A 23,685-nucleotide genomic window follows, 5' to 3' on the forward strand; every position below is an offset into this window, starting at 1 on the left:
AGGAGACGGAGAAGGGCTAGGGTTGTCTGCTGCAAAGAAGAGAAAAGATATTGTGGTGAAAAAGATACCTGTTGATAAAAAGTACTTTAAAAACTGTGAAAGCAAACAAGCAACCAAAGACTGGAAAAGAGAATTTTCGCTAGAGAACAAGGTACGCTGTTTGATGACATGGAGAACGGCAACCCAAACAGAAAGGCTAGATGTATAGTAGGTACACTTATAGCAATAGTGATATTCCTCATAATCATAGTAGTAACGATATCTTACATGACAGGACATGAGAATGATAAAAGAATGGCGAATGTAAAAGTTGTAACGACCTTGAAACCTGCTCTTGTGGGAAGGAAGGAGGAGAGCACTGTTACGCATGGAAAGGCGTTACTTGCAGAGGAAGCTCGTGAATTACACATAGACGAGTCACAAGGAAACTTTAGGTCAAATGCATATGCCAAATTATTGTATGAATATATCAATGCCATGGAGGCCAAAGATTGCTACGTTTGTATGCAATTGCCGGTTTCTGTAGACGAAGGCATTAGATATCACCATCTCCCATTGACTTATGGGATAACATGTAGTTTACTGCTCAGTATATTTTATGGTAGAGAAGGGTTTGAGTACTACTTTTCAAATTATGATTCGGTACTGCCTGAAGTTCCGAATTATAAGCAGATGAACAAGTGGGACTACTACAAAAAGGAGGATAGACTAGCTAAATTCTTTCTTCCTTGGGACACATTAGATACATCATATGCGCGTAGAAATAATCAAAAGTAAATGTTTGGGAAAAAGTAGGAAATGGAGTGGGAAAGGTTGGAAGTTGGTTTGCTAATCTAGGCAAAGGTATAGTTTGGTATATTTTGAAGCCTGTATTAATAATATTAATTTGCATAATTACATTATTAGGATTAGTAAAATTGTATAAATGGTACAGGTCGAACCAGTTACAAAGATCGATGAGAGACCAAGAAAGGAGACTAGCTGCTTTACAAGATCAACAGTATAAAAGCTTAAGAGCTCTCGAAACGATGAAAAGAGGGAATACCGTAACTAGTTCTGTTTAGAGATATTATTCAAATTGCATTTAGTGATGACTCCTAGAAGTCATCAAAGGGGGGACTGAGAGAGCGCAAATTTGAATAAAAAGTATGTATAGGGCATATTTACAAGCACATTGAATAACGTAGGAACGAAATGTATATCGTAATGTGAAATGACACTTATAGCATATAGATAACCAATATAATCTGAAGTAATATAGAAAAGGTAACTGTATTCACTTTAGAATATGTGTTAGATTTAGAAGGCCCGTATACGTAGTGGGCTGATGTAGAAAAGTGTAGAAATGTTTACGAAATGTAGAACGTGCAAGGTAGAATTCATATACGTGTGAATCTTTAAATGGAGAAGCAGCGATAAATGAAACGTAAGGAAATGTGTAGAACATATATAACACGAGATAGCGAATGAGAATATAAAGTTATACTCTACGTAGTTATGTTCTATGTAAATTGTATTCGAGTATAATCAAGACTTTTGCTAAATACGAATATATAAATGTGTGTTAAAGGTTGTACTGTGTAGAAGACTTTTTGTAGGAATGTTAGAAAGGTTTAGGTCATTTGTGATTCTAACCAGACTGACCAAGGGTTAGCAGGAGCACAGTCCGATGTATATAATTTAGCGGACTTACAGGAGTTGTAAATAGCTTGATGTGGACATGAGAGCCAAGAAGTCTAGCACTTGTTAGATTTAAGGTGACAACGCTGGACAAGGTTTATGACCTGAACGTGATGAGAAGCGTTAAGAATTCGAAACTTGTTTTGAGAAGTCCATTCACAGGACCTAGAAGGGTCAACATCACAGTCGTAGTTTAAAGTTCTGTTGACGATGTTGACTTGTGCTCTGAAATGTCAATTGTAAATTTGAATGAAGTCACCAATAAGAAGATGAAGATGACATCTAAAGGAGAAAGGTCAGCTTAACGGACGACGAAAGAGATGAAGCAATGGACGAAGCTAGAAGCTGACATCATCGGGGAAAGTCCGTGGTGGGCGTCAAGGGGCGTTCTACCCACACTGTGATTGTGTATATTAGGGACAGCACCCCGGGGAGGAGAGCAGAATCATTAGTGAGAATAGCACCATTAGCGATGAGCAATTGGGAGATTAGGAACAGCGAGACGAATTGCTCAGAGCAAGGGTGAAGGTAGATGCATTGAGCAGATGCGCTGAGATATCAGAGCGCAAGGGAGCAGTAGGCCGAGGACCCTTAGAGAGATCGAATGGGTAGGCAGAATAGGGTACTGCTTCTGAAACTTAAGGATTCCTTTAGAGGCTAAGAGAGTTTGAACTTCTTTGGGAGTCAAACTGCTGGCACCTTTTTAGGGAAGAAACTTGCGAAGTAGGGTTGACACATAGCATAGAATAGGGATAGATTAATTTGATGATTTCTTTATCTTATTACAGATGACGCGGAAGAAACCACTTCACACCGAAGCTTGAGTGGCTGATATTGTAACCGATTTGTATTTTGTATATTTGGAGATTTTATCCTGAGTGGATTGTATCGCATTCAAATTAATTCTATATAAAACCCTTAAAACTCTATCAGTTGTAAGTGGTTCTTCAGAGTGGCGTCAGTTAATGGGGTATATCTAACAAATGCGAGGGTGGTCCTTTCCTCAATGACAGATACGAGCGGTCCAAACAGATGAATGGGATTCTTTATTAAATTTATCACAATCATAAGTTGATATCGAAATCTCATTCCCCGCAGAGGTAACCCATTTGCAAATGGGAAGGGGTACCTAAGGGACCCTTCCTTTTTGTGAATGTTTGTCATAGCAGTTTTTAAGAGCAGGCAGTGGTCTCACTGATTCTCAGGAATTTGCAATTAGGAATCGCAATTTACAATTGTGATGCATGTAGCCCTAAATGTCATCTTTTTATCCTGCAACTCCTCCCCACACAGCCTGACTGCAGGCAACAATTGAGAAAATTCAGAAAATGCATTGGTTTGCCTCTTTTGTCTCCTTGCCTCCAACCATTCCAGTATAGTCCAAAACACCCAACCCCTGACACATAAGAAAATAAGGGCTATATGTATCAACCATTTTTGCATTCGCAAACGGGCCGAAGGGTTTTCACATGTATCAAACACAAATTGTCATTTGGTAACATGTTACCGAATCGCAAGTTGGGTTTGCGATTAGGTATTAGGAAGGGGCGTGTTTAGGGCATCCCTTCCTAATACCGAATCGCATCGGTATGCATGAATGTTTTGCGATCGAAATGCGGTTGCAAAACATTCGCATTTTACCACCTACATCAAGTAGGTGGTAACCCATTCGCAAATGGTAATGGGTCCCAAACGAACTGTTAGTAAAAGCATTTTTTAAGAGCAGGCAGTAGCCCCACGGAATACTGCCTGCTCTAAAAAAATTAAAGGAAAACTTTTCCATTTTATTTTTGTAAAGCATCCCGTTTCCATTTCCAAGTAATTGCTGAAGAAATCTCCACTTCACATTCTCCTACCAAATGGGAAAAGCCAATAACTCTCGTAGTCTCTTCAAAATATTTCTCTGTACTGCCATCTCTCCAGCCAAGCTTTGGTGCCCATTTGCCACTGTGACAGTGTGGGGCTGGGTGCTTTCCCGCAAATTTCTGGTAGTCATGCCAAAATTTGCAAGGGTATGGGTAACACACTCCTTCAACACCATAAAGACGGTCTGACCTATCGCATCCATGCTTGCTGGCCATGCACTAGGGCAAATTGGCCCCGGGCATGGGCTTTCGAGTTTATGTGAGTGATGGTGGGTGCACAGCCGCCGCGTCATCATATCTGCACCTTGCTCTTCCACATTTCCCCTGGCTAAAAGAGCCATTGCCTCCCTTCCGCTCAGGGCCCAATGTCTGTTGCCAAAGCTGAACGTCTTTCATGTCTGAAAAAGTGCACACTACTGATGCCAATGGTGAACCTGTTCCATTTGTTTGAGTTGAATACTTCACTCCAGCCTCTATTATTGCATGTTCTTGTCGCTGCAGCTAATGATGGCCATTTCTGCCAGTGTGAGGGTATCTTGCACTGCTGTGTCTGTTCTGTATGTGGGTGAAGCATGCGGTACTGTTGCAAGTGGGAGACCTGCTCTGTGAGTGTCTGATGGAAGCACTCTCTGCTGTTACAAGTGCTTTATCTGTTATTTCGCTGAAAGGAAAGCTTGCACTGCTGTGACTTGAAGTGCACATGTTCTCTATCTGGGAGGGGTGCTTGAAGTGCTGGTGTCCATCAATCATTCCGTGAGGAGGGTCAGCCTACGTATTATCTGACTAGTACTGGCATATCAATCTCACACCTGTTATCTACTGTGCTCAGAAATTGCAGAAATGTGATGTAAAGTGCACCTATAAAAGTTAATATTGTTATTGATTAATTTTAGTGATTTGTGTTTGGTGAAATGCAAAATAATCTCACGCCTATTTAAAACACGTTATGATGTCAAGCACAAAATATTTTCAAGAATTCTAAACTGACATTATCAAAGGTGCCATAGTGAACTAAAAGGCAACTCTGCAACAGTCTTGGCCCATTCATAAATCTGAAAGATGAATAGTTAACCAATATTCTGTACCATTATTGGGGTCAGTATCTGTCCCATTCGTTTGTGATGCTCTTGTGCTGGATTTGCTAGGAACCTTCATCATATTTCACTGTACCAGCATACCTTCACTCTAAATTGAGAGATACACTTATTTCCCATTCCCATAATTGATGACTGTGAACACTGAGACCCAGAATTCCGCTGGTTTTCAATAATGCTCCACCATTTTCTTGTTTTAAGGGTACTCGAGATGGCCGGAGAGCGTGGATGACAGGATTTACAGGCTCGTCAGGTGACGACTTTGCTACACTATTTTTCAATGTATTTCTTATGCCTTTCTAAATTACTTAACTCTTTTTGAGGTACTGCCCTCTTGTTTGTCAAGGAAAGAGTTTGGCGTTTGCACGGGTGGCTGGGGCATCAAGCGATCAAAATGCATCGGTGGATTGTGGAACACAGCAAACTGTCGAGGAAGTCGGCTGATGCGACATATACTTTCAGCAGTCTACAGTCTCGTAGTTCTCACACCGTAATTGAATTACAGATATAGGAGTGGCATCAATATTTAACAGCATTATTGAACTATTAGCAAGAAGTACACCGAATACATTTTCACACAGAATCTTACAACAGTTAAACACCAAACAACTTCAGGGGACATCTACCCCATCTCATAAAATCCCTATCCCCATTTCTCATTTCAAAGAACTCAGTGCAAGAGAGGAAAATAGCTATAATGTGCTGTGCAAATAACATGACGTGTACTTGTAAAGCGCACGTTCATCCGTAGGTATCTTGGCGCTGAATAACAGATGTTTATTGCTACCCAACTCAATGGTACTCATTTTATCGACCCAGGATGGATGAAAGGCTGAGATGACCGCCAGGATTTGAACCTGTGACCATGACACAGATGGCGATATGATAGATATCTGGAGGAAATGGTAGCCGGACAAAACAGAGGGCACCTGCATAACATCTCAACACAATGCCTAGTCGCGCTTAGATTTTTGTCTGGTGTCTCGGGACTTTTGCAGCCTGGACTACAGATGTAAAACATCTTCCCAGAACACTATCAGCTCATGCACCGGTACTACTCCGGATAAACCTGCCGGACGGCCCCAGACGCATGTTCAGTTGGCGGCTACCTGCACACGCCCTCACGGACGCAGAGTTCCACGAGGAAATAAAGGGAGACATACCTGACTATTTTGACACTAACACAGGATCAGTTAGACTCAAGCCACACTGTGGAAACCCTTAAGGCAGTGATACGAGGGAAATACATAGCCAGACAAGCAAGGGTTTTAAAGTCCATAAGCGGATCTCTGGGGAAGCTTGAGACTGACATCAGGGGGCTCGAGCTGCAGTACTTCGAATCAGAGGAACCCAGCCTGTTGGGCAACATTAGAGCTAAGATCCCCGAATATGAAGAGGAGGTGCAGAAAGAAGTCAAATTCTTAGGGAAATATACTCAGGCTAGGAAGTATGGGGAAGGTGATAGACCGAAAAGGACACTAGCCAACCTGCTTCACACACCTAGCAAGGACACTACATTACAGAAATACTTCTGAGGGAATCATGGACAATTCACTAACTTCCACGCTTCACTATACATCTCTTCTTCGGGCACAACCTCGGATGAGCTCCAGGAATATCTGGACTCTCTTGAACTGCTCTGGTTGGGAAGAGCTCACAGGGCTTTCTTAGAAGAACCCTTCACAAAAGGTGTCAAGCACCTGGCTTTGACAGTCTTATGTCTGCATTTTATAAATGCTATGCCAAAAAGCTGGTGCCCGAATTGCTAACGCTATACGAGGAGGTGCAAGAGATGGGTACCCTTCCCCCCCAAATGAGTGAAGCCATTATTCAAACCATACTTAAACCGGGCAAGCTCTCAAACGAACTGGACTCCTATAGACCACTTTCACTGAATAATACTGACACAAAAATATACGTAAAGCTTCTAGCAACCAGGGTGCAACCCCTGCTGCCCCTGATTGCGCGACCTGACCGATCCAGATTTATACCGGGGAGGTCCACTGCTCATAAATTCTGCACCGTCTTTGCCGTTCTGCAATACCTTGACCCCCACTGTCAGGCCCTGGCGTCCCTATTAGATGTGACCAAGGCTTTTGGCTCGATGGAATGGGCCTTTCTATTCACTATCCTGACTAGACTAGGGTTTAGCCCGTTATTTATAAATCAGATAAAACTGTTATACTCTCTCCTGACCACTAGACTCAGATTAAACAGCCTAATTTGGACACCTTTGGCAATTACCCGCGCCAGGTTGCCCCGTCTCCAATATTGTTTGCCATTGCCATGGAGCCATTTGTCGCGCATCTTAGGCAGCATCATGCCAATAGGGGACTGGGCTTCACCTCCAGAGGGCTTATAATATAGTTATATGCGGCCGACATAACTTTATATATCATTAACCCCGCAGATAATCTTAATCCGGTGTTACACGGGCTCCTCCGATTTGGTGGATTGTCTGGTATACAAATAAACTGGGCAACGTCAGCCCTGTTCCCACTAACAGATGACACTATGCCTTTCTCAATGGAGTTTCATCTCAGATGGGCTGACGGCTCTGTCCACCACCCGGGCATCTGGCTCTCTAGAGCCTTGCAAGAGCTGTGGGGAGCAAACTACGGTAAAACTGTTGCTTGGAGAACAAAGTGCAATCTTGGGCTCGATTGCCACTCTCCCTGGCTGGGCGGGTAGCGATAACTAAAATGGTAGTATTACCAACATTCCTATACCTATTTGTAAATCTACCTATTCTTCTCACACAAGCCTTCTTTAAAACCTTACGTTCCTTAATGGTGTCCCTGGTATGGGCAGGTAAACAAGCTTGAATTTCATGGGAATAACTGACTCTCCCGCTGATGACGCCGGGTGGACTCAGAGCCCCTGACCTTCAACTCTATTCCTGCTGCGCACAAGCCCAGTTTCTGCACTATTGGATCCACCCTGTGCCCTTCCAGCCTCATGTGGCGGTGGATATGGATAAAATTGCACCAACTCCACTCTCGGTAGCCGTATATCGACCATAAAAACGCCCCCAGGAAGAGGTCGACACTGTTGAGTCATTACGTTGGAGCTGGGAGGGCTTAAAAAACAGAGCCAAGCTGGAGAATCTCTATGCCCCATCCATGCAGCTGGCCTTTCACCCCATGTCCCTCTCTTAGGAGGCAAGGGTTTGGGTGGCTTTAGCAACAGAGTTAGGCCTCAATACATTCCCTGATCTATACCCTGCGGACAACTTCAGATCTCCTCAGGCCGAGGAGAGGGGAGCAAAACCAAAATTTGCACAACTATTCTTGTATCATTGCTTAAGACCAGTGTGCAAGCAGAGGCACATGTCCTTTCCAGAACCTCCACCTACATTACTCACTCTTGAACAAATGCTGATATGCTCTTCACAGCGTAAACTCATCACACGTCTATACAACACCATACAAAACATGCACCCGGTGATCACACCCAAAGCGTTAGCAGACAGGAATGGTGAGCTGAGTCCTCCGCTAACGGAGGAGCAATTGAAGTACTGTTGCGGTCAATTGCGCATGTTGTCTCTCAACTACAAGCTAATGTTGATTCACTTCAAATTTCTGCACCGCTTCTATCATACCCCTACACAGTTGCACCAGATGGGGATTAGCTGTGACATTAGTTGTTGGAGATGCAGAACTTCACCCACTACCTTCGTACACTTGGCCTGGTCTTGTCCACCCATAGTGAAAATTGGGTAGCCATTTTCAACACCATTGGGGATATTTTGGAAATATTAGTTGAGCCCGCACCCCTATTAGGCATACTGGGATATGTAAAAGATGCACCAGAGGGTTCCCACCATCTACTCGCCATGCAAAAACTGCTGGCAAAAGGTAGAGTAGCCATGCATTGGGGGACAGCTACAGCACCGTTAGTCAACAGCTGGCTATAGGCTATCACCTTCTTTCATACCCAACTATAGCTATTTGGGGAATTAATGCCTATCACCTCTAGGCCCAAGGACATTTGGGAGCCAATGCTGGCTTGGTTTAGAAATAGGGCAGCAGATTGCACCAACAGGCCTAGCCCCCCGTCAGCAGCGAAACAGGAGTGATTGTTCCAATCGGGCAGTCCCATGGGCACACGGGTGAGAGCCCCTCAGTTGATGAAGATACAGAGACTGAATGTGAAATGGGACTATGTTAATGTAATAAAACATCGTCTCTCTACTGCAGAGAAATGTATAGCTCTTCATGCAAACTTGACCTATAGACTGACCAGTTGTTAAAGTGTTCAGCTGTTATTTAACAATGTCAATTATTAGCGCTGTGACTGGTGTAGACCATTGATGTATATTGTAAGATTGCTATTTATGAAAATTCCAATTGAAAAACAAAAAAACATTACCCAGGGACAGCAGTTGAGGTGGATTGCACCAATATTGGAGACACCTATTAGGTTGTATCTTCGATAGCTTTGCTGTAGTTGCATTGACATGAAATGATCATTTTGACATGTCTATGCCAGGCCATGCCATTCAGTATACCGCATTTCCTCTCTACTTAATGGTGGTGGACAAAATCTGAAACCTTGCTCATTCCATGTTTAGCTTCACATCCTTGTAAAATAGAATAAAGTGTAATAACTTTCTAGTGCCTTGAAATACACACAAAAAAAAATCTCCTTGTGTTTGCTTTGTTCGCTCTAAGTTGGCAGGATATTGCCAGACTCGGGTCCCTTGCTCACTTTGCCACTGGACTCAAGCTAGCTTGGCTGATGAGGGGTGTTACCCTGAAACTGGTCCCAAGATGCTTGTTTCTGGTCCAGGGAGGACCTGGCTCGGCAGTTCATGGTGGACTGTTCCCATGAGGCACAGGGTCAAGACTGATTTGCATATGACTGAGTCTGAACTGGGATCTCGAACTCAGCTAAAGAACAATGATGGATTCAACCCAGATCAGTGACTGGGGGTGAGTGTCTGAAAAGAGTCAGCGCTCCAGCCATCATCTCCTTGCGTTTGCTTTGTTTGCCCTAAGTTGGCCGGGTAGTCCCAGATGGGTGTCCCTTGTTCACTTTGCCGCTGGATTCAAGCTATCCAGGCTGATGAGGGGTGATGCCCTGAACCCGGTCCGGAGGACCCAGCTTGGCAGTTCAGGCTGGACTGTTCCCATGAGGTCTTTAAAAAATATATAAACCTTGGTTGGTGTATTTTTTGCTTAATACTAATACTTAATAACAATGAGATCATTTATTAGATGGCAAGTGATATCCCAACCTGCCAGGACGATTGAGTTCCTAAGTACAGCAACCCATGGTCAATCTGCCTGCCATGTTTAAGAATCCCTGGGAGCTGGTGTGATCTTTTCTCCGTGTCAGCAGTGGTGCTTCCGCCAAAACTGCAATGTTGTGTGTAGACAGCCATGACATCGCAGACAGACAAAATGTTGGTTGTTTGGCATAAACAATATTCCAAACGATAGTTTTGCTCCCCCCCAAAAAACCAATGACCCTAGCACATGGAAAAATCATTGTTTTTTTTTATGTATTTCAGTTTTTTTATTCTTCAAAATGCCGTAGTTAAATTGTGGCTGTGAACTGGAAAGAAGTGCATTAGAAGGTCAAACCTAAATACCGTGGTCTAAAGCTGGCGACCCCGTGCAAATGGGGCTTCTGGCTAAAGGTTTCAACGTGAAGCGAGCTTAGGCTCCTGCACTAGAAACCATACACTCCCCCGCCTCGCACTGTGACAACCCATGTCTGCTACACCCCAAATCAGGTCTCACTTGTTTCTTGCCACACATTCTCGGGATACATTTACTTTCTTCGAACAACACTTTTGTTTATTTTTGCTCTGTTGACTTCTGCTCTGATATGCCATGCTTCCCCAAACTCTCGTACAGGATGAAAGCCTTCTGAGCTAGAAATCTCCTAAAGGTTAACTAGGGGAACCTTAGGGGGTACTTGAGTCATACCTTTTTATGACTAGTTAAAGCCAGGTGTTTAGGAGAGAGTGCATAACGCCTCTTCATACTCCTCTAAAAACCAGGCCAAAGGATTTCCTCATTATTGTTCACTGTAAGGTGGATCGTATTGCTATAATCTTTGCGAGAGTGTTAATAAAGCGTGATAAGTGGTGTGATCGTTTTACCTGTTGGTGCCACTTCTTCTCCAGCATAATAGGCTGTTGTTGGCCTTGGCTATCTACCATCATGCTCATCATAATAGAGTGAGGCCCAGTTACAAACTGAAAAACAGCAGTGCAAGTGCTAATGCTCCTCTTGTATGAAACCAGCATGCACAAGATTTAACGCCCCACTTGCATGAAACTAGCAGGCACCAGTGTTAATACCCGCTGGTATGAAACCAGCATGCACCATTTTTAATGCCCCACCGGTATGGAACCAGCATGCACCCTTGTTAATGCCCCACTTGTTTGAAACCAGCATGCACAAGAGTTAATGCCCCGCTTGCTTGAAACTACGATGCACCAGTGTTAATTCCTGCTGGTATGAAACCAGCATGCACCATTGTTAATGCCCCACCGGTATGGAACCAGCATGCACCCTTGTTAATGCCCCACTTGTATGAAACCAGCATGCACAAGAGTTAATGCCCTGTCTGCTTGAAACTAGCATGCACAAGTGTTAATGCCGCTTTTGTATGAAACCAGCATGCACAAGAGTTAATGCCCCACTTGCATGAAACCAGCATGCACTAGTGTTAACGTCCCGCCGGTATGAAACCAGCATGCACAAGAGTTAATACCCCACTTGCATGAAATCAGCATGCACCAGTGTTAATGCCCGCTGGTATGAAACCAGCATGCACACTTGTTATTGCCCCACTTGTATGAAACCAGCATGCACAAGTGTTAATGCCCCGCCTGTATGAAACCAGCAGGCACAAGTGTTAATGCCCCACTTGAATGACACCAGCATGCACAAGTGGTAATGCCCCACCTGTATGAAACCAGCATGCACAAGTGTTAATGCCCAGCCTGTATGAAACTAGCATGCACAAGTGTTAATGCCCCACTTGCATGACACCAGCATGCACAAGTGTTAATGCCCCACCTGTATGAAACCAGAATGTAAAATATTGAATGCTCCACTTGCATGAAACCAGCATGCACAAGTACTAATGCCCTACCTGTATGAAACCAGCATGCACAAGAGTTGATGTCCCACTTATATGTAACGAACATGCACAATGTATAATGCCCCATTTGCATGAAACCAGCATGCACAATAGTTAATGCCCCACTTGCATGAAACCAGCATGCACAAGTGTTAATGCCCCACCTGTATGAAACCAGCATGCACAAGTCAATGGCCCACTTGCATGAAACAAGCATGCACATGTGTTAATGTCCCGCCTGTATGAAATCAGCATGTACAAGAGTTATTGCCACACTTGCATGAAAGCTGCATGCACAAGTGTTAATGCCTGCATCTGTATGAAAACAGCATGCACAAGATTTAACGCCCCACTTGCATGAAACTAGCAGGCACCAGTGTTAATACCCGCTGGTATGAAACCAGCATGCACCATTGTTAATGCCCCACCGGTATGGAACCAGCATGCACCCTTGTTAATGCCCCACTTGTTTGAAACCAGCATGCACAAGAGTTAATGCCCCACTTGCTTGAAACTAGCATGCACCAGTGTTAATTCCCGCTGGTATGAAACCAGCATGCACCATTGTTAATGCCCCACCGGTATGGAACCAGCATGCACCCTTGTTAATGCCTCACTTGTATGAAACCAACATGCACAAGAGTTAATACCCTGCTTGCTTGAAACTGCGATGCACCAGTGTTCATTCCCGCTGGTATGAAACCAGCATGCACCATTGTTAAAGCCCCACCGGTATTGAACCAGCATGCACCCTTGTTAATGCCCCACTCGTATGAAACCAGCATGCACAAGAGTTAATGCTCTGTCTGCTTGAAACTAGCATGCACAAGTGTTAATGCCGCTCTTGTATGAAACCAGCATGCACAAGAGTTAATGCCCCACTTGCATGAAACCAGCATGCACTAGTGTTAATGCCCGCTGGTATGAAACCAGCATGGACACCTGTTAATGCCCCACTTGTATGAAACCAGCATGCACAAGTCTTAATGCCCCGCCTGTATGAAACCAGCAGGCACAAGTGTTAATGCCCAGCCTGTATGAAACCAGCATGCACAAGTGTTAATGCCCCACCTGTATGAAACCAGAATGCAAAATATTGAATGCTCCACTTGCATGAAACCAGCATGCACAAGTACTAATGCCCTACCTGTATGAAACCAGCATGCACAAGAGTTGATGTCCCACTTATATGTAACCAACATGCACAATTTATAATGCCCCATTTGCATGAAACCAGCATGCACAATAGTTAATGCCCCATTTGCATGAAACCAGCATGCAAAAGTGTTAATGCCCCACCTGTATGAAACCAGCATGCACAAGAGTTAATGCCCCACTTGCATGAAACCAGCATGCACAAGTGGTAATGCCCCACCTGTATGAAACCAGCATGCACAAGAGATAATGCCCCACTTGCATGAAACCAGCATGCACAAGTGTTAATGCCCCACCTGTATGAAACCAGCATGCCCAAGTCAATGGTCCACTTGCATGAAACAAGCATGCACAAGTGTTAATGTCCCGCCTGTATGAAAACAGCATGTACAAGAGTTAATGCCCCACTTGCATGAAAGCTGCATGCACAAGTGTTAATGCCTGCATCTGTATGAAAACAGCATGCACAAGATTTAACGCCCCACTTGCATGAAACTAGCAGGCACCAGTGTTAATACCAGCTGGTATGAAACCAGCATGCACCATTGTTAATGCCCCACCGGTATGGAACCAGCATGCACCCTTGTTGATGCCCCACTTGTTTGAAACCAGCATGCACAAGAGTTAATGCCCCACTTGCTGGAAACTAGCATGCACCAGTGTTAATTCCCGCTGGTATGAAACCAGCATGTACCATTGTTAATGCCCCACCGGTATGGAACCAGCATGCACCCTTGTTAATGCCCCACATGTATGAAACCAGCATGCACAAGTTTTAACGACCCGCCGGTATGAAACCAGCATGCACACTTGTTAATGCCCCACTTGTATGAAACCAGCATGCACAAGAGTTAATACCCCACTTGCATGAAATCAGCATGCACCAGTGTTAATGCCCGCTGGTATGAAACCAGCATGCACACTTGTTAATGCCCCACTTGTATGAAACCAGCATGCACAAGTGTTAATGCCCGGCCTGTATGAAACCAGCATGCACAAGTGTTAATGCCCAGCCTGTATGAAACCAGCATGCACAAGTGTTAATGCCCCACTTGCATGACACCAGCATGCACAAGTGTTAATGCCCCACCTGTATGAAACCAGAATGCAAAATATTGAATGCTCCACTTGCATGAAATCAGCATGCCCTACCTGTATGAAACCAGCATGCACAAGAGTGAATGGCCCACTTATATGAAACCAACATGCACAATTTATAATGCCCCATTTGCATGAAACCAGCATGCACAATAGTTAATGCCCCATTTGCATGAAACCAGCATGCAAAAGTGTTAATGCCCCACCTGTATGAAACCAGCATGCACAAGAGTTAATGCCCCACTTGCATGAAACCAGCATGCACAAGTGTTAATGCCCCACCTGTATGAAACCAGCATGCACAAGTCAATGGCCCACTTGCATGAAACAAGCATGCACAAGTGTTAATGTCCCGCCGGTATGAAAACAGCATGTACAAGAGTTAATGCCCCACTTGCATGAAAGCTGCATGCACAAGTGTTAATGCCTGCATCTGTATGAAAACATCATGCACAAGAGTTAATGCCCCACTTGCATGAAAGCAGCACGCACAAGTGTTAATGCACCACCTTTATGAAACCAGCATGCACAACAGTTAATGTCCCACTTATATGTAACCAACATGCACAATTTGTAATGCCCCACTTGCATGAAACCAGCATTCGCAAGTGTTTATGTCTCACTTATATGTAACTAACATGCACAATTGCTAGTGCCCACTTGCATGAAACCAGCATGCACAAGTGTTAATGCCACACCTGTATGAAACCAGCATGTGATGATGATGATGATGATATGGGGCATATCAAGCGCTCGAATGCCGAGGTGTCTTGGCGCTGGAGTGTGTACGCGAAGAGCTGAGACTAAGCTGGGACTACTCGGGTGTGAACAACCAAGTTTTCAGAGTTTTCCTAAAAAGTAATTGTTTGGATTGCAGTTTCAGAGCCACTAGAAATTTGTTCCACAGTTTTGCTGCACAACTGGACAAGGACCTTCCCCCCATCTAGCTCTTCGAAACTTAGCGGTACAGATCAGGCTGGCCGATTGGAGGTTTCGTGAGGGGGTGTAAAGCCTGAACATTTCCTGGCTGTCATCTGAGCCCCCTCCATAACGTGCCTTGTGCACCAAACAGAGAACTTCAAATTCTATTCGCTGCTGAATGGGGAGCCAGTGTAATGCCCTTATTCTCTGTGACATAGAATGGCCCTTGGGAAGGTTTAAGAGTAATCGTGCGGTGGCATTCTGTAACACTTGCACATTTGTTATCTGGGTTTTATCGATACCCAAGAACATCGCGTTACAGTAATCCAGTTTGGACAGAAAGCGGGCAGCCATTACCGTCTTCTGTAGGTTGGGAGGGATAAAAGGAAAGATCTTATGAAGGGTCTTTAACAGAAAGAAACTGGCAGACATTAGACTATTAACCTGCGCCGACAAATTAAGCTTGTCATCAAAGATGACATCAAGATTCCTGACTTTCCCGACGAGGCGGGGACATTCACCCGCCTCCGGCAGCCACCAGGAATTGTTCCACAATGACTTCCCATTGCCAAACTCTATCACTTTAGTTTTTTTCTGTATTGATCTCAAGAAACCTAGGCTCATCCAGTTCATGATATCCTTTAGACAGGCATAAAAGCTGGCAGCTGTGATCTCAGGTTTGTCCGACAGGGATATCACCAATTGTGAGTCATCAGCGTAGGACACAAATGTGAAACCATGTTTCCTGACGAGTCTCGCCAGTGGCGTCACATAGATGTTGAACAACGTCACGGGACAGAGCCTATCCCTGTGATTCACAGTGTTTAATGTGGCCCGACGGATCAAGCAGAACGAGGGTCGCCCTGCCCCCCCCCCCTATCCACCACTCTCCGAATCCCCTCTGAGGCCGCAATCAGAGCAGACTCAGTGGAGTGTCTTGGTCGAAAGCCATGCCGCGTAGGATCCAGTAGCCTGTTGGTGTCTAGATAGTTGGTCAGTGTCTTATTGACTGATTTTTCAAGGATCTTGGCTGCAAAGGGTAGGCCCGATATCGGGCGATAGTTTTTACACTCAGTGGGCTCTAACGTTGTCTTCTTCAGGATTGGCCTAATGCATGCTGTCTTCCAGGCCGCAGGGTAGATCCCAGATGCCAGGATTTGATTGATCAGGGGTGTAAGTGTCTCGCTGATCTTCTCGTCAGCCAGGTGCATAATAGCGGGGGGCAGGGGTCATTAGGTGACCCAGGTTTTATCGATTGAAGGAGATTAATTACTTTGTCTGCCAAGAGTGGTTTAAAACATGTTAACTTAGACTGCACTGAGTGTGTTCCCTGCTGTTAATTGATGGGGTTTGGGCAGCACTGACAGATGGTCCCAGTGAATGTACAGCACTAAGAAGATGGATTACTATGTTTGGAAACATAGGCTTGCAGACAGTTATCTTTCCTGCCTCATCCACTGCCTACTCTCTGGCCACCCCAGTGCACAGGCTGCTGTAGCCAGGATGTCCCTTGCTTGGATGGATAAGCAGTGTTCACTTCACAATGGAGCAGGGCAGGACTCCGTGAGCTCCCCTCACTGAATCAGACAAGCCTGAACAGGGTATCTTGTGGTTTGCAGAGATGTACCATTCAACAAAGATTGTGGGGAAGAGCATGGCCATTACTCCATCTTAATGAAAGGCAAAGGACTGTACAAATGACCCACTCCCTCAACTGTGGTAAAAGGGAGCTGAGCTGTCTGGCTGGAGGACGGTCTGAGTAGAATACCCAATCACCAGTGGTATTATTTAATATATGCCATAACCATAGACTCAAGAGACATTAAGAACATTATGGTATTTTCACTATTCTGACTGAGTTGGACTTTGAGAAAGATGCCCTTGAACTTCATTGGATACATGCAACTTTTAAAGTGTTGCAACATTTTTAAGAATCTTATTGAACTGACTCCACTTGATACTGTTTGTAAGTGTAAGCTTGCTTTGTGAGTCAAATATTGATGCTCACTGTTGACAGAATCCTAAAGTGTGACTGTCCTCCAATAGATTTGGCCTGGAATTGAACTACTGAGGAAAATTCTTCCTGTTGCTCTAATGTGATGAGAAGAATAACTAATCTATATGCGGAAATCCTGCTTTAAATGAGTTCAAGAATTCCTTTGCCCAGCTGCTCAGGTGCTGTTGTGAGAACTGCTTCTTGAGAGCTGTTGTGAGAACTGCTTCTTCAGTGAGGAGTTGCTAGAGATTGGAGTTTTGCTGATGCTGTGTAGTCTTAGTCTATTTAGGATATCGCCAATAGAGTTGACCTTATGGGTCTTTCTCTGAGAAAGATCAAATAGGAAGACTGCAGCCACTATGAGTAAAAGGGAAGGGTTAAAGTAGCTATGAAGTGAATTGCTCTTGCCAAATGCCTAACCTGAAGATTGGTACTAACTCCCTCAAGCTAAACGCCAATAAGACTGAGATTATTGTCCTCAACCAACACCTACTGTCCCTCCAAGCTTGGTGTCAAAATCCAATAGAACAAGCATTGGCATAGCCAATAGGTCTCGCCTTTGGGACCTGCTGCATAATTAAATACTTATAAGGTCACAAAGCGAGACCTATTGGCTATGCCAATACTTGTTCATGCGGCTCCCATGAGTGATTTGCTAATACTGAAAGAAATCTGTACAGGGAGCTCACGATTAACGCACTACGGATGGTTACTACATATGACCCTATGGTGGCAGCCTGTAGAAGCCCTAATGTCTATGGAAAGGTAAGACTAGAGTTTACAGGTACAATGATCTCGATGGACACCCCAATAATGGCGTCAGCAAGTGGTTATCGATAAAGTACCCACACCGGAGGGGCTGCACTGCCGTCCACTGGAGTGGTGGCCCCATTACCGGGGCATCCACTAAGAACATTGCACCTGTAAACCACAGTCATACCTTTTGATAAGATTATGGTGTCCACGTGCCGCGGGGCTGAACTGCGAAGCCTTTAATGGGATGGCCTAGAACTCGCATGATAAAAGCTTCGTGGTAGCATGGGAGCTATACATATGTTATTCATCTCAAGCCTTGAGGAAGCGCTCTTCTGCGAAACCCGTGTCAGCTGTAGGAGTAAATATATATTAATAAAATGGTACTATCTGGATTCAGGTATTTATCATCAAAGAAGAATGCGGTGGATTGTGCACTATTATTTGAGGTGGTTTGACGTATGCCCAAACCATATAGGATTTGCTAATAACAAATGCTTTGTTAACCTCGTATAATACTTGTGTCCTATTCATGTCCCTTGAATACAGTGAAACCCATACCAGCGATCTGCTGCCCTTGTCATTGGCTAGTGTCTGCAAAGCATCCTGGGATCAGCGGTCACCATTGCAGGCCTTCGGGGGTGGCCCTTGGCCTGAGCGAGCTGGAGGATGGCTAATTGGAGAGAGCTGCTGGGGGTGGGAGGATCTACCTCCCCCACAACGATGGAAATTCAACCCCCCACTTCCCACCTATTGTTGGTGGACGGCGGCCCCTGACAGTGCACCGCAAGGACCCTCTGACCCGAGATGAGGAAGGGGCAGGCTGACTACAGAGGTTCCAACGTGGAGTCTTTTAGACACAGGGAGCAAGACAGTTTCCTTGGTCCCAGCCCTCTCTGTACTGTGGCACATACCTCAATAAAATGCATTCTGTAGTGATTAGCCGCAGAAGCATTCCTGGTCAGGCTTGCTCCCAAAGGGTGATCAGGGGTTGTGGAAAGGCAGCCAGTGCTTGGAAATAAAATGTCTTGCTGCAGCACATACTGGGCTCGGAGATTTTAACTCAGAGATTGCAGGGCACCTGCAGAACACAGTACGAAATCTATGCGATTTAAACTGTTAGCTCATGAGCGACCTGCTGGAAATACCAGCTGACCAGTTACAGATGTATTTAAGTGGGCCTGGTGTTGGTCCATGCCACCAGAATCTGTTCGAACAAGAAAGTGAAATCAAAACTGACTTTCTCCAAACTATTTGAGTAGCTGTTGTCAAAACTTGAAAAAGTGAAAAACATCTGCACAGTTCCCACTCGTTCAACAGAAAAGACATGCCGTACCCCAGGTGAACACTAAGAACCAAATGTTTTTAATTTCATTATAGCCCACAGTGACATTATATCAGTAAAAGACGAGTTCCACGTTTGGAGACCCTGCATCCAGGACAAGAGAGAAACGGGTGTCAGACATGCTGCAAAAAATGGTCTTTGAAACCATAGATTTCACATCCAAATCAGTAATTTCCGCATGGCAATGCCCTCATTAAACACGTCAGGACATTGGCAGATATGGCCAAATTAAAAAAAGTTACATTCTTTAAGTTAGGCAATTAGTACACATATGTAGTGCATTGAAAGTGAAAACGAGTGCTGCTATTATCACAGCATTCGTCGTATCGATCTCATAAGTGTGAACGGCTGTGTCAGTCCTGCTGAGATTCCTAATTGACTTTTAGGTTTACACAACTTCTAACTGGCTAGAAACTAGCAGGTGAAGAAAGAACAGCAGGTCCGTCGTGGTTTGCAGGCGTGAACAGATAAAATGAAGCAATGCTTCCACGCCATGATGCGCACAATGCCACTCCGCAGTTTGAACAGGCAGGGTTTAGCTTGTAGCTCCTAGTAGAGGGAGGAAAGGACGGGTACAGAGTGCCTCGACCACTGCTAGCACTGACATAGCACAAACACAGCTTGTGGCCAAAGGAGGCTTGCTGTAACCAAACAACCGAACCCTAAAGACAAACCACCAAGGGAATCGTGTGACAACGCCTCAAAGACAGGGCAGGGTAAACAGAGAGGGGCAGCCTGGCCACTTCCTGATGGCCCCTCCAGTCCTTGCCACCTCCAACTATCCCTGCCTACCAGTGGGTGCCCTCTGGCCTTTACAGGGACGATACTTAAGGAGGACCTCTAAGGATTTAAAACAAAGCAGGGGCAGTCTCTCCCGGTGACCCTTGTGCAGAATCCGCCAAACGCTGGAATCCTCCCCACTAGGATTAAAAAACGCCGTAGTCGAGGAGGAGCCAAGGTGGCGACCGAGGCGGCTGCGTAAACGCTCGGCTCCGTGAACCTTCTCACCCCGCGCATACATCCTGGCACTTATCCTGGGCCGTAACGGCATATTTATGTAGGCGAAGGACAGTCTTCACTTACCGTTTGCTCCTGAGGCTTCTGCTTGCAGCGGACCCGTTGAAATGTCCCCGAATGTTTTGCGGCCTTCACGGAGCTGGGACCGGGGCCTCGAGTGCGAAGAGTGGCCGGCCGCGACTGTAACAACAGCGGCCTCTGGTGATGGTGAGGAGTCGGCCGGAGGGAACTGACGACCTGCTGGCCGATGGCGACAGTGCCGACCCAGCCCAACTTGCGGAGAACCATGTTGGGAGTGCGATACAGCTGGGTCGAGGGGTGTGCATGATACTTGGCCCCCACTCCGGTGTTGTATCCGGGCACACTAACGACTTTTCCCGGTGTCAGCGTGTGGCCCCCAGGGAGCGGCGGAGTTTTTAGCCTTTTGGTGACTCTCCGTTGAGAAACCTGCCTTGACTTTTGAGATTCCCGTTGTGAATCCTGTCCCTCCCCGGTGTGGGGCCCGGTCCCGAAGTGAGGTGGAGAAAGACGAGGCCGGATCAGCTAAGATGGCGGATAGCACCCTCTTACGCTCACCTCATCCGGGCAAAGAATCCGTTGTGTGGGAGAGTCCTGGGGTCTGGCACCACAAGAAAGAGCCCACTTCCAGAGATATATTGGCTGTGTTAACAACCCTGTATATGACACTGAGCCAGGACGCCTGGGATATGGGAAGAAGGATGGCCGCCATTGTTGTCCCGCCGCTCCACATGGGCACGATTCAATCTCGAGGAAGCGCTGATGTGCCCGCCTCTGCGTCAGTTACAAACGTCCCAGCTGCGCCTCCGTTCGTGGAGACGCCGACAGACCCGGTCCGTGATACCGCTTTGGATTGCCCTGTTGTATGTGTGAGTGACTCGTCGGGGCCCTTATCTGTACGGCGGCTGAAGACACGACATCGATCCATAGTTTGGGCTGCCCCGGCGGCGTTTCAACGATTACTGGATTGTGAGACTTTCTCTTCCTGGCTGGTGAGACTGTATTCGGGCTGGGGGATGTTTCCGGAATCGCTACTGACACAGACGGACTTCCGCCATGCGTATTCGGCTGGGTTTTGGGGGCTACGGTCCCATGGAGTAATGGCGCTGCCCGGTCCGCCCGGATCGATTGGATCCTCGGCACGGCTCTGTATGCCGCTTGATGACTGGCTGCATGTGGGTACTATTGTTAGAAAAGGCCAGGGGTGATACCGTTTGGGACATGGAGGAACGCATTGTTGGCTGACGGTGTTTAGGGGGACACTCAACTGGGATGTTATTGATTGAATTGATAATTCTTGCCTACTGTGGCAATTCTGACCTTGATTTTATGATGCTTATAGTGCGCGATGGGTGAGGGGGGGGCCGGGTGGTTTGATCGAGGGCCCTTCTCCACTTTTTTCCCTTCTTTTTCCCTTTTTCTATTATTCTATATTTCGGGTTCTCCTTTAGGGCGATAGGCACGCTGCTGGGGGGGGTAGGCCGTAGCCTTCTGCAGGGGTGCAGGGTGGGGGGTAGGGAGAAGGGGGTTGTTTATTTGTTCTTTTTTTGTCTCTATGGCCCTTTGTCTTTTCTTCTTTATGGTGTTGTCGTTTTTCATGTTTCCTACAGTCTGTCTTGTTTTAGGGGCTGGGGTGCAGTTTGACACGTCCTGTATGTGTTGTTTACATTTATCCTGACTCGTATGCCTTGCCCCCATGTCTTTAAGAGTGTTCGCACGCTTTGCAGATTTCTGTTTCATGTTGCTATTGTAGGACCATGTATGACCGTATGGCAATTATCCTGCTATTTTTTTCCTTTTTATTTTTCTTCACTGTAAAATGAACCCTATTGAATCCTGATTATCGCGCTGTATGCTTGAATACGAGTTATATCCTGGAAACGTATCTGACCCCGAATTACGGGTTGCTGTATTTTTCTGTATTGCTTTGCTGAATTTCCGAATTGACTAGCGGCCGGCCGGAAGGGTTGTAGGCCCATGCTTGTATTTCTGTGAAGTGATAATAAAGGTTCTAAAAAAAATAAATAAAAAAAAATTAAAAAAAACGCCGTAGTCTGCCTCGGATGGGAAAAGTGCCTTCCAGTTTATTTGAAAATTTGTGGTTGTATCTGTTGGGTAAAAGGATATAACGAACATTTGAAAAATCAATAGATTGTGTCATTTGGCTTAGCCAATGCAAATCTATTGGGTTTTTTGCCTATGCTGTTCTTCTTCAGCAATAAGTTATAATAAAATGCCCATGCTGGAGAAGACTGGCAAAACAAAATGAAATGATGTGCATGTATCATGGCGCATGCATTCATAGGTATGAGAACACTATGGCGGACCAGCATGATGATCTATATGCTTACCAACACATGCATGCACATACGGAATGAACAGTTGCATTTTTTTTAAATTCTGTGTTCCAGAATAGAGGACATTCATTGTGAAATGGTTAAAAAAAAAGTGTGTGCAAGTGCCTAATAAGGAGCGACATGTCAGTAAACTGCAGCCGTTAGGCTCTCCACATAAAAAAAGAAGTAAAAGCGTGCACGCCTCGCGTGGCAGCAGGGGAGGAGAGAGAGGAGGGGGCCGGCATGATTCCCTTGCGGAGCAAGCGCGATAATTGCTACCATATGGCGCTGCTCGCTCCCGCAGGGGAATCACCAAACGTGCACGCGTTGCTATTCAAAGCAATTCAACGCGAGCATGTTTTTAGGGCAAAAACAGAATCGATTACATGAGGTCCCCTCCTATGCAGTGCATGCGCGCTGCATAGGCGAGACCTCGAAAGCAGCTCCTCATCTGTGGCCTTGCAAGTGGCTATTGTAGTGGTAAATGCAAACTCCCTGTATTTGGGTTTCGCTGCTACTTCATTACACAAACTACCAATCTTTCAATATACAGAAGTGAGGATAACCTGTAAACTGCATTGAAATGAGAAAATCTCCCCTGCCTTAATGAAGCGTCACTGGCGCACCCATCAACAAGAGTGCTTTCTTTAAAAAGGCTTATATTATACAAATCCATTCACGACAAGGCTCCAGCATTTGCAGTAAGCCTAAATAAGATATATGTCCCTACTTCAGCTCTCAGATCCTTTCTCGCCAACTAGATGAGGATTATTTGGTTAAAGCGATAGAAATGTCCTGGCCCCCATCATTGGAACTGTCTCCCTTTTTCGGTCAAGCTGGAACCCAACTACCTGAGTTTCAGTTAAGCTTTTAAAGGCCTGGCTGTTTAAGCAAGCTTTTGATTCGCCTGAGCCCTCTCTCCTCTCCTTTCTGGTTGTCACAGCACCAAGAAACCCTTGGCTGCATGAGTTCTATAAGTTTTAATAATGTCACATAACCTTTTGCTTGATGAGACCAACATTTCCCTTTGCGTGTGGACTGGGGGGACATTGCAAACCTTCTCTATCACTGTGTGTCTGGCATTTGCAGGTCTACTTTAGCATTAAGATTGCATCATCCCCTGAGATTGCAGCATCTCACCCACCGTTGCTGCTCCGAGTTTACATGTGACTCAGTGCTGAGGACAGTGGCAGCTTGTATGTCAGTGTGGCTAGGACACTCAGCTAACAGCCATGACCTACATGAACATAGCTCTCTGAAACTGCTAGTGTGGGAGTATCTGACCGCCTGTACCTGAGTGCTGTGG

General features: G+C 45.5%; 1 protein-coding gene across 1 annotated transcript in view; it reads left to right on the plus strand.

The window, feature by feature from the left end:
• XPNPEP2 (X-prolyl aminopeptidase 2) overlaps positions 1-23,685 on the plus strand; it is a 472,549-nt gene that overhangs the window by 70,562 nt on the left and 378,302 nt on the right. Inside the window, exon 4 of the mRNA XM_078688442.1 lies at positions 4,841-4,892. Within this exon, the coding sequence (XP_078544568.1) occupies positions 4,841-4,892 (52 nt within the window). The remainder of the gene's footprint in view (positions 1-4,840; positions 4,893-23,685) is intronic.

Source organism: Lissotriton helveticus, chromosome 4_1 (assembly GCF_964261635.1).
Source record: "Lissotriton helveticus chromosome 4_1, aLisHel1.1, whole genome shotgun sequence".
Lineage (NCBI taxonomy): Eukaryota > Metazoa > Chordata > Amphibia > Caudata > Salamandridae > Lissotriton > Lissotriton helveticus.